Genomic DNA, 14,079 nt, shown 5'->3' on the forward strand with positions numbered 1-14,079 from the left:
TGCAGTTATTTCAGCCACGAGCGGACAGTCACCCTGTGATTTGTATTCGATTCTTCGCACAGTCCCATCCTATGAGTAACGTCATAAAATTTATTTATCCGCTATTTTCACATCTTCTTCTCACAATTCACCGTGCTGAATCTAAGTAAAATTCCAACGCGATGCAGTTATTTCAGCCAGGAAAGTCACCCTGTGATTTTTCTTTTCACGCACTTCCTTCTTTTGAGCCGCATAATGAAATTCAGGGTATTTACTCGGCGACGTTCGTTGCATCGGACATCCATCTCAAACTTGTTGGTAACCATATTGGCTCGACTGAGTTGCATCAAACCTTGGCTCGTACACCCCTCTCTACCCCTCTTCTCCTCTCATTTCTGCCAGCCTTGCAATATTCATAGTTTGTACTCTTCTTGGCCTCTTTCACATCTACATGTTCTCTTTACTCTTGCAGCTGAGGTGACCGGCTGCGCCAGTTAATTATCAATTCATCGTGATATGCGGTAGCGTAAACCTTAAGTTCAATTCAATGTAAATTGAACTTAAAATTTAGTGTATATTTATTCAAAATTAAACACTGTTCAGTTCAGTAGCCAAATTCAAAGTTATTTTTATTGTGGCATGTTGGTCCGCTTAGAACCTCAGCCCGGAAATCTTTATGTGTGTTACAATAATGTAAATAATTAAATGCTAACAAATTTTTGTATGTGTCATTGCTCGAGCGAGTGCTCACCAACATCCTGTCTCTTGCTAACAATGCGATTCTAGCGGAATGTTATTTGGAGCGATAAACGGCTAGCTGCCGGTCATCGTCCAAATGCGAGGTAGCTCGGGGCGGTTTAGGCGGGGGTACCGATACGGTAACTCCCGCGTCCCTTTGAGAGCCAAGGTTGCCCGCCCCCTTTTACACATGTTCACCAAACGGAATGCTATAACTATGACTTGGTTAGCCTGACCATCACTCAGGCTATTAGCTTGTGCAGTTAATTCTGTTTGAGCAAAGATATAATTTTCGGGAACCTTCTCTTTTAAATCCAAGATTCTGATCGACTGTTTGGCGCCGGAGTAGTTGTTCCTGCCATTTCGCTCGATCGAATCCCAATCTTTTTTTACTGCGCAGATTTATGTGTATACTATTTTTGTATTTCACAAATGTTACCACACCATGTGGTAAATAGACAACAACAACACCAAAAAGAATTTTAACTTCTTTAATTCCCAGGTATAGTTGAAATAGTTGAAAAACTTTTAGCGATCAATTAAATTAAATTAAAAGTAAAAAGCAAAACATAAAACATGGATTTAAACTGAAACCCTGAATTTAAAATAAATAATGACTAATTAATTTGATTTGTCACTTATCTTAAACTTTTAACAACATTTTAAACATTAATCATCTTCTGAAAATAAAAAAAATTTTAAAAAATGTATAAAAGCGAACTTTTTGGACTTCTTTGTTTGTTTGTTTTTGTTTTTTTTTTTGCGGAAATATGAAAGATGAAATATTAAAGACGTTCATAACATAAGACAGTTTAACTGAATATAATGTGTTTATATATATATATATATATATATGTTTATATATATATATATATATATATATATATATATATACATACATATATATATATTTATTTATATTTAAAATCTGATGAAAATAAATTTAATAACCTTGTCAAGATCCCACAAAAAAAAATATATATATTTTAAACACATAGGCACTACGAAATAGTCATACATTTTTGCAAAAATATATATTCAAATTGTCTTATGTTTGGTGTTCCGCTAAATAAATCATACTTTCATACAAACAATCTTCGATAAGCTACAGACTTGCGAACTGTTTTAAGTTCTTCGAAAGTCCACACGAAAGTTCCCCATGGGCTTAGGATATTTCATGTTTGGGCTCATACATGAGACCAATTTTTCTCAGTCTATACGGTTATGGATAAATCATAATAGGCAATGAATTTAAATTAGTTGAACAGAAACTGCCAGAACTTATAACAAATATTAGGCAGTTTTGGTATAAAAACGTCGTTCGTCAATATTATATCTTAACGAGGCCGATACATCAACGAGCGAAATTGCATCTAAAAATTAATATTTTGATTATTAATTGGAGTTTCCGACAAACCGGTCTGAAATACCAAGGCTAATTAAATGCTTTTTAAAAACTTTTTAAAATAAATTTGTAATAAAAATAGGATTGAAAATAAAACTATAAATATTATAAAGCAAACTGGACTACAAAAAATAATTTTTAAGCTGATAGCGCTTTTTGATAAACTGCCGCCAGCCAATAAGTACTGAATATTATTTATTGTAAATTTACTACAGGAGAAGAAAACATAAAAGGAAGCAAACTTCGGCAAGCTAACAAAACTTGATTAAACAAGCTTCTTAACTTGCATTACTATTGTATTTGAACTTCCATCAAAAAACCAATAACATCAGTGCAACTCAAAGCAAGTGTATTGGCTATTATATTTATTATATAGCTACAAAGATAAATAAATCTCGAGTTATCGAAATTAGATTGCACGAGACTCTTACCGCTATCTATTAGAAAAGTATACAAATAATAAAAATATATTTTAAGATTTGTATATTTTATTTCAGATTGTTTCTTCTCCTTTGTTATTAAGTGTTTCACGTAGTTTGACAAATGGTGTTTTGCTTTAAAAGTACGAAGGTGAAAGAGACTCGCTGGGTTTTATCTTCACTTTTTTTTAAGTTACAAGTATGAAAGTACAAATATAGGACATCAAACACACATTAATTCCCATATTATTATAATTTCAGGTGGCATGGATTAAATCTGATTCAAAAGCAATTCTTGGGATACACACACACATGGTCTCCCTAAATCCAAGACTAACAGTGACACACAATGGCCACAACACCTGGAAACTTCACATATCTCGAGTACAGATAAATGACTCCGGCAGCTACATGTGCCAAGTTAATACAGATCCCATGAAGAGCCTTGTAAGTGCATCTCCTTTCCATCTTTTGGTTTATGTATCAAAAGTCTATGTATAGACAGGACAACGAGTTCACCTGGACCAGAAATTTTTAAGGGTGTTCCAGATAATGCATGTTAAGCCACTGGAAACCTTTAGAGTTCTCTTTTTCATTGCAAAATTGTCACTGCGCAGTTTGGATCTTATACATAGTTTGTTTTGCAGTCTGGATTCCTAGATGTTGTTGTGCCGCCAGATATTTTAAACCACCCAGAACATAATCTAGAGGAAGGAGCCAGTACAGAGGGTGGAAGTATTTCACTTGTATGCAGTGCGACTGGTGTTCCAAAACCAAAGGTTCAGTGGCGGCGTGAATCCGGAAAGGAAATTATCCTTCGAGCGGAAAGCAGAGATAAACAAGGTTAATATGCTAAGATACAAAAATAATAAATTTTTTATGAACACTTTCAGAGGGTATTCATTTTGTTTAATATTAAGATCGCATAATTTTTGTTTGTTATTATACACGTTACTCGAAGAGTAAAAGTATATATTGTAATCGTTAATAAGTATGTAACTGGTAGACAGAACCGTTTCCGACCCTATAAAGTATGTACTACTGTGGAAAAAATCGTTCAATTTAAAATTCGCGGGCCTATCATTTCGGGATAAATTTGAGTTGGCAGGACTGCTACCTAGACCATGTCATTCAAAAACTATTTTTACAAGATATTTTTAAAATTTTAAACTTTTGATTACGCAAAAATAAAAATCCAATAATAATTCAAAAAAACTCACCGATTGTTTTTGTGAGGAAATATTTAGTTTGTAGTTTGTTAGCTGAGTAACGGGTATCTAATAGTCGGGGAACTTGCTTAAAAAGTTCTACCTTGGTTTTTAATCGCAAAAGCTGGTTTCTCTATGTCTGCATTGTGTCAAAAAAAGAATACACAAATTCACTTTCAAACAAAACATCTAAAAGCCTTAAAAAAATATACAAACTCTTTAAGATATAGTACTAGTTAAATGTTTCAGAATTTCGATTTTAGTTTTGTTTAAATAGGGATTTGAAATTATATTCTTTTTGATATTATTACTATTACTGGCTTAATATTTCAGAGTTACGGTTTTAGTTTCATGAAAACTGAACTATATCTTATATGTCCCATGGGAACATTCGGAAAAATATATATATGAAATAAAATTATAACTTCGCTGTTTTTCAAACATGCACCATAGCCAACCATACCCCAAGGATGTAAAAATAACTATTTTATTAATAACATGATATAAATTGATTATTGTCGTTATATATTTTTTAAGGGAGTAGGCAACAAAATAAAACTTTAAAATAAAAAATAAAAATAAAACTTAAAATGCTGTGAAACATGGCAATGGTTTATTATTTTAAAATTACGGTTTTAATTTTATTACTATCGTACAACGATATTATACAGCTGTCATATGTTGTTAACCATATAGACATGAACAGCTGCAAGGGTATATATAATTCGGCTTGTCAAAGTTTGCTTCCTTTCTTGTTTCCAATGTCTCAAATACTGCTATAGCCTCTAACTCGTTACTGTGGTAGTTTTTCTCCGGTTTTGAAGTTGCGCGGCTATAATAGGCAATTGGCTTCAGCTTATCACCTCCACAGTGTAGCAGTACTCCGGCTATTCCAATTGCACTGGCATTCAACTCTTGGTATCTGGGTAGAGCTGGTGACAACTGGATTCAAAACAAGGCAACTCTTCAAATGCATTTCGTTGTGTCTTTACTTAGGTTAAACAATTGTTTTTTATAGCTACGCGTCGCTCAATCGCTGCCGCCGTCTCTGCCGCTGTTGATGTTTCTTACTTACTTGCTTACTCTTTTTTTCTGTCTGGGAAATTGTATTATTTCCCTCCTTAAATGCGAATGTCCTCGGTCGCAACGTAGTAGAGTAAAGGTCCGGAATGCGTGGGCTTTTCTTGCTTTTCTGGCACGGAAGCTGGTGTATTTTCCGTTGACCTACGGCTTCGTATGAGTTCCGTGATTGATTATTATAAGTAGTAGTAGGATGATGGCGGATCCGTAGCTAACGGAAGATTCTATAGTTGCCTTGCTTCTTAATTTTTCCAGCGCTTTAATGTTGTTAATGTTGAGTTCCTTGACCATTTGTAGTGAGAGAACTTCCTCGTACTTAGTCTTTTCTGCTAATAGTTTGAATAACGAAGGTTCTGGTTTGACTACATTGATTTCCCTTGACTTAAAGATGGTTTCGCCAATTGTTACCGTCGTTACGATATTGTATTATGCAAGAGCCTTGCAGTTGTAGAAGTTTTTCATCTAGTGAGACTGGTCTATTAAAGTTGTTCAGCAGAATGGTGCCTGGTAGTATTTCTTCAAAATCCGGTATATGTTGATCGTTGATTATCTTACATTCTGATTTTCAAAGGTTTAAGAGAGCGTTTACGCCAGTATCATTGCTTAAATCTAACAAATTTTCTGAATTACAAATTGTCTTATCATTATAGGATTCACAAGGTTTAATTATTGCAAATAATTGTCTCTTACATTCTAAAAAATTTTAATATTTTATATCATTGATTATTTTGGCTTTTTTTATTGCTTTAAGTTTTAAAGTTCTACAATTATCTGATTTAATGGTTGGGAGGCTAATAATGTAAATAAGGCTGTTGCCATTTGTGGCAAACTTGATTTGAGAAAATTCCAATAATTCTTCTATGTTAAAAAATATGTTATTTTCTTTTTTTCAAATTTCCCCCACTTTTATGGTTTCTGTGTTCGTAAGTACAAATGTGTATTGTGTTAGACTTGGCCCATGTAATTGCGTATATTAAGTTTGTTATTTCTTCTTTTATTAATTGAATTTTATACTTTAAAATATTTGCTTTCTGATTTACGATTTTTTCCGAGCTCTGGGTAACTTTTAACATTGCATTAGTAGCATTGGTAAGTTGGTTAATTTTTTGATTAATTAATCTGTTAAATACTAATAGTCTATTGTTGTTTTCTAGCTGCTCATTTATCTTACCTTCTAAAATCTGATAGTCGTGGTGATCTGGTGATCCTGCAGACATTTCCATGCAGTACCTATTGCTTCTGTTGCCCTTTTTTGTCTTTTTTGAGTTTGGAGTATGCGTAAATCCGTTTGGATATGGGTGTAATGGATGAGATGAAGTGTGTGAATGAAATGATTCTTCTACCTTCGCCAGAGTTTCTTCATAGCTTTGTAGGTTAAAGATGTGGATGATTTTAAATGTTCCGTCTTGTTTAGCCGCTAACCCGGTTTCGAGTGAGATGATTTGTGAATTGGAATAGTCGAGGACTGTAGTTATTATATTCTTATATTATTTTTATAAGTGATTTTTCCGGTTTGTGTTTTAATGGTCGTCGTTTAACTTTCCGCTACTTGCTCGGCCTTGTATCTAGGCGTAAGTTTAGTTCCTAACCTTTTGTCTATTTTTATTTTGTTTATATGTTTAATTTTATGTGGGTCTTTCTTTTGTTACAGAACGTATCGATTTCTTATATTCCTGAACTGCTTTAAAGATTAAATCCTCAAATGATATGCTCCCGTTGTCTTTTTTGAGACACCGCATCTTGACTCTACAATTTTTACTTGAAAATATTTTTTTTAAAACTTGTCACTTCCCGTTAAGACTCTATGTTTTTCGGTAATATAAATATCTATGTGAACTATTTCTCCTCCTAACTATAACAAGAAGAGGTTCAAGGAACTTATTCAACTGGGGAAAAACTCACTTAGGATCGTTACCGGATTACTAACCGGGCACTGTAGACTGAAAAGTCACCTAGGTAAGATGGGAATAACCAGCAGTGGAACTTGCAGATTCTGCGACATAGAGGACGAAACCTCTAGACACATCATTGCAGACTGTCCGGCGTTAGCAAGCATAAGATGTAAAATCTTAGGAACCAGAACTCTTACACCTGAGCTCCTAGTAAGAATCAACCCACTAAAACTCCTCGACTTTATTCGAGGAAGTGGGTTGATATCTGAGCTGTAGGCTCTGAATGGGGGTACAATAGATCTTATAGGTCGCGGTACACTGGACACCCCGATATTAATAATAATTTCTCCTGGGCAATTGGAAATAGGGGTCGGTTGGCTTTCCCCTTTTGGGGGGTGTCTATCGCATTTTGATCCTTTAAAAATTTTACAGGCTTGAACTATTGCTTGGATTTTCTTGGTAAGTTGTGGAAAAAAAAAATTCTTCAAAATTTGTAATTTGTTCTCTTTTGCATCTCTATTCGTTTGTGTTCGAGGGTAAAGATTCATGTTAATAGCTTATATACTGCGCGAAATATGCTGAAAACATCAGATCTTAACCGATTTCACCCTATTGTTCCTATGGGAGCTTATCTGTTATACCCGATTGTTCCTATGGGAGCTATAGTATATAGACGTCCGAACGAATCGAGCTTTTGCCCTGATCAAAATATGCATAAAAAATACGATTTGGAAAGATTTATGTAAATAACTTGTATAATGAGCGAAATAAGCTAAAAAATTTATCCGATTTCACCCTATTGTTTCTATATGAGCTATTGGATATAGGCGTCCGATCGACACGCGTAAGGTATGCATAAAAAATACGATTTGGAAAGATTCATGTCAACAGGTTATATACTGCGCGAAATATGCTGAGAAACATAAATTTTTAACCGATTTTACCCTATTGTTCCTATGGGAGCTATAGGATGAAAAGTTTTGCATAAAAAAAGATTTGGGAAGATTCATGTTAAAAGCATATATACGCCAGATATGCTAAAAAACGTAAAATTTAATCCGATTTCACCCTATTGTTCTTATGGAGCTACAGCATATAAACGTCCGATAGGCACGCTCTTTTACCCTGATTAAGGTGTGCATAAAATAATACGATTGGGAAAGATTCATGTCAATAGCTTATATATTGCGCGAAATATGCTGAAAAACATCAAATTTTTCCATTCTGATTACTTTCTGATTTTCGAAGGTTCAAGAGAGCGTTTACGCCAGTATCATTGCTTAAATCTAACAATTTTTCTGAATTACAATTTGTCTTATCATTATAGGATTCACAAGGTTTAATTATTTCAAATAATTGTGTCTTTCATTCTAAATAATTTTAAAATTTTATATCATTGATTATTTGGGCTTTTTTTATTGCATGAAGTTTTAAAGTTCTACAATTATCTGATTTAATGGTTGGGAGGCTAATAATGTAAATAAGGTCGTTGTCATTTGTGGCTAACTTGATTCGAGCAAATTCCTATAATTCTTCTATGTTAAAAAATAAGTTTTTTTCTTTTTAAAATTTCCTCCACTATTTTGGTTTCTGTGTTCGTAAGTAAAAATGAATTTGTTGTGTTAGATTTGGTCCATGTAATTGCGTATATTATGTTGATTATTTCTTCTTATGTTAGTTATTTCTTCTTTATACTTTAAAATATTTGTTTTCTGATTTACAATTTCTTCCGAGCTCTGGGTAACTTTCAACATTGCATTAGTAGCATTAGTAAGTTGGTTAATTTTTTAATTAACTAATCTGTTAATAACTACTTGTCTATTGTTGTTTTCTAGCTGCTCATTTATCTAATCTTCTAAGATCTGATAGTCGTGGTGATCTGGTGATCCTGCCAGCCATTTCTACCTGTTTCCCTTATTGCCCTTTTTAGTCTTTTTTGAGTTTGGAGCATGCGTAAATCAGTTTGGATCTGTTATAGTTCATAGAAGATATGATTTCAATGGTTGAGATGAGGTGAGTGAATGAAATGATTCTTCTAACTTTGCCAGAGTTTCTTCAAAGCTTTGTAGCTTAAAGATGAGGATGATTTTAACTGTTCCGTCTTGGTTAGCGGCTAATCCGGTTTGTGTTTTAATCGTGGTCGTTTTATGTAAGTTTAGTTCCTAGCCTTTGATCTATTTTTACGTGAACAGTTTCGCCTGGTTAAAAAATTTTGGTAATATTCTTCCTTGATTGTGGTATTCGAGGTCGGCTGTTTGCTTATATTTAATTTTCTGTTTTATTTCTTCTCGTTTTTTTCTATGTTTCTGCTGAACTGGAGATTGTGCTTCTGAAAAATATGTCTAACGGTCTTACTTAACTTTTGTTACCAATGGATCGATTTATTATATTACTGAACTCCCGTTGTCTTTTTTAAGACACCGTATGATTTCGGATAGGGTTGAATGAAATCTCTCTATTTGTCCGTGACTTGTCGATGAGTACGGAGCAATTTGTAATTTGTAATTTGTTATTTGCATCTCTATGGGCTCGTTTATGTTCGAGGATAATTATTTCGTTTTGTTGGGATTCCGAAGTTACATCGTCTATTTCGTTTTATTTATTTTTCCCATTACCTCTTCGGATGTAATGATTCCGTTTATAAGCTTAGGGTCAAGTCTACTATTTAAAATTACAATAAGTTTTTTTTCTGAGTAAGATTTTTGTTTAATTATGTGTCTGTGGAATGTTAGGAATGGTATTTCTAAACTATAGGAATCTGTATCGGCAGTCAGTAGAAATAATTGGCTTTTAAATACGTTAATTGGAGCTTCTACCGAAAATATGAGGTGGTGTGACTAGCTTTCGTCGCTATGGCCTGATGCTGAGGAGCTGATTGAATTAATTTCCGCGGGGGCTCGGGACAACGCCTCCGCTACTGCATTAGCTACTCCGGGCTCGTACCTGATCTCGTGGTAATACTCGCCAATGAGGTCTCTCCAGCGTTTAAGCTTAGCGTTATGGTTATTTACGCTATTAGAAAAACTCAAGGGTTGGTGATCCGTGTATATTACCACTTTTAATACCCGTAAAGATAATGTCTGAAACATTGGAGCGCCCAAGCGATCGCGAGCATCTATCTTTCGTTAGTTGCGTAGTTATTCTTCAGTATTTTACAGGGTGCGCGAAATGAACGTTATTGGCCTACGATTTTGTTTCAATACTGCGCCTATTGCGTAACTTGAAGCGTCAGTAGTCAATTTGAATTCTTTTCAGAAATTTGGATAGGCAAGGGTTACCTCCCTGGATACGAGAGTATTTTTAAGTTTCTCGAATGCTGGTCTTGGATATTCTTAGCCTCTTAGAAGGATGGTTAGGGGTTTTGCTATTTTCGCGTAATCTTTTATGAACCGCCTATAATAACCTGTCATGCCCAAAAAGGAATGGAGATCTTTTATTGTTTTTGGAACTGCAAATTTTGTAATCGCTTTTATTTTATCTATGTTGGTTTTTACTCCATTTTCTTATATTGTTTCTTCTTCGTTTTTGAAAAAAATTAACTAAAATCTATCTAATGCTCTTAGAAAAATGGATGGGGAATTTTTTAACCGAATGGGATTCTCGCAAATTCATATTTTCCGCCATTTACCGCGAATGCTTTTTTTTTCTATGTCTGTATCTTTCAATGGTATTTGGTGAAAACCACTCTTAAGATCTAATACCGAAAAATACTTGTTGTCCCCAAGCTGTGTAATAATATCTCCAATTTCGGGAATGGTATACCGATCTGAGATAGTAACTTCTTTAAGTTTCCTATAATCAATTACTAATCTGTACTTTTTTCTTCGGACCGGACTTTTTCGGAACTACCCAGACTGGTGCATTATATGGTATCTTGAAGGTCTTATAATACCATCTCTTAGCATCTCTGTTATTTGTTTTTCTACTTCCTGTTTTAGTGATATTGAGTATGGGTAATGTTTTCCGTAAACTGGGGAATCTGATGAAGTTCTGATCTCACCTATTACTTTAGTTGTGTATGCTAACTTTGAATCCGGATCTGCGAAGAGGATTTTGTGACTTTGTACGAGGAGTTTTATTATTAATTTTTCTGACTCGGTCATATGCCTTACTTGCGGTCCAATTGTGTTTACTGCTTGTGTCGCTAATTGGTGAATTTAAATTTTGAGTTTTTTTTTCCGAGAATTGATATATAGGCTTTTCATTGTGTCATTGCCCAAAATACTATGGAACGTTTTCAGTGTGTCTAGTAAAAAAAATTTCATGGGTGTATCGGAAATATTAGCGAGCTTAAGTATTGCGTGTTGTGATATTTTAGCGTTACCACCGACTGAACTAACTGAAAAGTGTTCTCATTTGGCTTTGGATTTGGTACTAGTTGATTTTAAATATAATTTTGATTAGAGCCCGTGTCGATTACTTTCCCCGTGGTTACTTTAAAGTAAGGTAGTGAGGAACCATTTTTCTAAAAAATATAGTTCTGACATATCTATGTATTCTTGTTGTTCGTTATCGCATTGCCATACATATTCTTCCTGAAGTTAGTTAACGTTATTTTCTTCCACCAACTGATAATACTCTTGTTCTGAACTTGATGTAGCTTCATCTGAATTTTGCTGTGCGGTACTTTCTGTCTCTGGTTGAATATGGAACTGTCTTGGCATCTTGTTATTATTTGGGACATAAGCGGTGCTGAGAGGTCTTTTCCCTGCATAACCATTATTTGCCGGTTTATTCATATAATTCACATGACGCGATCGAACTGACTGATTGACGTCCATAGGTAACGGTTTCGGTTGTGGTCGTGGAGGAGGTTTTGGTGTGCAGGGCGCTACTGCACCGGATTGGTTTGTATAAGGTTGACTATAAGATTTGAATTGTTTAGTTTGAGTAATTGAGCGTTTTCCAGATTGGTTTGGGTTTTGGTAGAGATGCGGATGGAAATTTTGTTTGACGGCTAGTTTGGGTAGTAGCATGGGTGCCCTCCCTAAATACGGAGTTTTTGTGTCTGATTATTCCTAGCATTTTGGTTAGCCAGCAGACTGCATAAATGTAGAGCGTGTCCTAAGTCATGTGGATCTTTAATGGCCAGCAATTGTGCCAGTTTTCCAATAAGGCCTCTGACAAAACTGTCTAAGGTTTTTTCCCTGTGCATGGCTGTCAGAGATTGTGAGGCATATAAGCTGCCAATTTGGTTCAGAATTAGTGATAGTTGTTGATAAACTGCCTGATAATATTCATCTACAGTATTGTTACCTTGGTTAAGAGCATAGAGTTGATATATTAAGGTCTTTAAGTCGGGTTTGTCGGCAAAATGCGCTGTAAAACATTTTGAAATAGCTGTTCAGTCTAAGGGGGTATTATAGGATTCTAGAATTGCGTCAGCTTAACCATTAATTATCTAACGGATTGCTAAAAGAATTCCATAAAATTTTGGTGAACCAATTCTGTTTTCATAGATTTTTAACACCCCCTCGACAATTTTTTCCATGACGAATATTCACTTTTGTGTTCTGAAAAGTCTGGTAATTTATCTAACTCACTAAGATTGTGCGTTAAATCTCTTTTAATTGTTTAATCTGTATATTTGAAAAAATCTTTTTGTATTAAGTATTTCCTGCTGAGATTTGTCTTTAAGACTGTTTTTATTTTCTCCTCAATGTCCCTCTTGGTCATGACTCGTTGGTTTATTTGTGTGGTACTGGCTGATGAGGGTCCGGCAAGGCTCGCGAGTCTGTCTGCCAAATCTTGTTCGGTGGGATTTTTTTGTAATTATTGAGTGGGGATTTTTATTTTCCCTATATTTTGGGTATTTTTTAATAACTTAAATGTGTCTTCTACACTTTTTATTTGGGAAAAACTTGTTTGCTCTTTGAATATTTTCCAATTAAATAATTTTTATGTTTTTGTTTTTAATAGATCGCTTAAAACTATTCTTACAGTAGTAACATATCTCGGCGTGCTCTCGTGATGTCTGATTCGGCGGATTCCGTTTTAAAGTTTACTAAGGGGCCTTCTCTGTACCTTAATACACGTTCCCTTCGAACGGATACCAAAGGGATCACGGCGATAAATATGGCCTGTTTATTCCACTAGGTACAAATCCTGTTTTTTTCAGGAGAGACAATTTGCGGCGTTTTTTAAACGGCACACTTGCACTTCCGGGTCTCGGGATTCTCAATGATTAGGCGGAGGTTCAAAACGAAACGTCAGAATTTTTTACTTTCCGAACTTCGCGAGACGCGGAACTTGTTATCTTTTCGCGGCTTTAATCAGGTCCCTGTTCCGGCGCCAGTTAAAAGATTGATTATGATTTTGATATAATAACTTCTCTTTATTGAGTTGGATTAAGAACTAATTTACTTAAGTTAAACAATTGTTTATTATAGCTACTCGTCACTCCATCGCTGCCGTTGTCTCTGCCGCTGTTAATGTTTCTGCTGACGTTCTTTCATATTATTGGTTGCTGTTCTTATTCGTCGTCGCCGTTGGGCCAACTTAATTGTAATTGGCCAATGCATTTTAATTATTGTTTTTATTGTATGCACCTAGTTGAATTGGATGTTCAGCGTTCCCACGATCGCTGACTAAAAGGTGTAAGCTCAGCGCACGTGACTAAGTTCGTTTGAACTTTATTGAGGGCTTTGCTATTAGTTGTGCATTAAATGCTCTCTTCTTCGGTTTGGGAAATTGTATTATTAAGGGCATTGATTTGCTGTTTGATGTGCAATCGATGCTTACTATTTTCTTCTGTCTGGGAAATTGTATTATTTTGGGTGTTAACTTACATAAGACGTAAAACGTAAGATCAGAGCCTGCTATTGCTTTAAGTAAAAATTATTTGGTAACGACTAAAAATCAATTTTTACTATTTTCATTAATGAAAATCATTTTTTTTAAAGTCTTTTTATAAAACTTAGGGCATAAACATTATTTTTGATGAAAAAAAAAATTAGACTCAAAATATATGATTATTAAGGGTTTTAATTTTTTTACTTAAAGTAAAACTTAATTTTGTTCCTGGCCTCAAAAATCGAAAGTTACCGAAAGAGAAAAATCTTCATCTTTTCTACAAAAGATGGATTAAGGTTCACAATCCAAAAGGGTGGGTCGATATATTCAATACCTAGCCGTGGGCACACACATAAAAACTTGCCCGTCCCCGCGCCACGCGAGAGATTACGGCCCGTAATCTAGACTGCGCTAGACTGAAATTGTCATTAAAAGCGCAGTGGATAATAATTCTGAAGATATGTAGAATATATTTTTTGTTCGAAATATCATTACGTGCATTTGTGAGTTGTTATTAACAATTTTTTTTTTTTACCATATTTTTGTATGTCTGTAGAGAATTAGTT

At 34.6% G+C, this 14,079-nt stretch overlaps 1 protein-coding gene across 13 annotated transcripts in view; it reads left to right on the forward strand.

Moving 5' to 3' along the window:
- LOC128253226 (protein amalgam) overlaps positions 1-14,079 on the forward strand; it is a 508,116-nt gene that overhangs the window by 222,451 nt on the left and 271,586 nt on the right. For 11 of the 13 annotated variants that reach the window (XM_052981478.1, XM_052981473.1, XM_052981474.1 and 8 more), the window contains 2 exons: positions 2,803-2,988; positions 3,189-3,384. In XM_052981478.1, coding sequence (XP_052837438.1) covers positions 2,803-2,988; positions 3,189-3,384 — 382 coding nt within the window. Of the gene's footprint in view, positions 1-582; positions 673-2,667; positions 2,741-2,802; positions 2,989-3,188; positions 3,385-14,079 lie in introns of those variants that run through there. The other 2 variants (XM_052981480.1, XM_052981484.1) reach the window with 2 other exon arrangements.

The sequence above is a fragment of the Drosophila gunungcola genome (assembly GCF_025200985.1).
Source record: "Drosophila gunungcola strain Sukarami chromosome 2L unlocalized genomic scaffold, Dgunungcola_SK_2 000007F, whole genome shotgun sequence".
Classification (NCBI taxonomy): Eukaryota; Metazoa; Arthropoda; class Insecta; order Diptera; family Drosophilidae; genus Drosophila; species Drosophila gunungcola.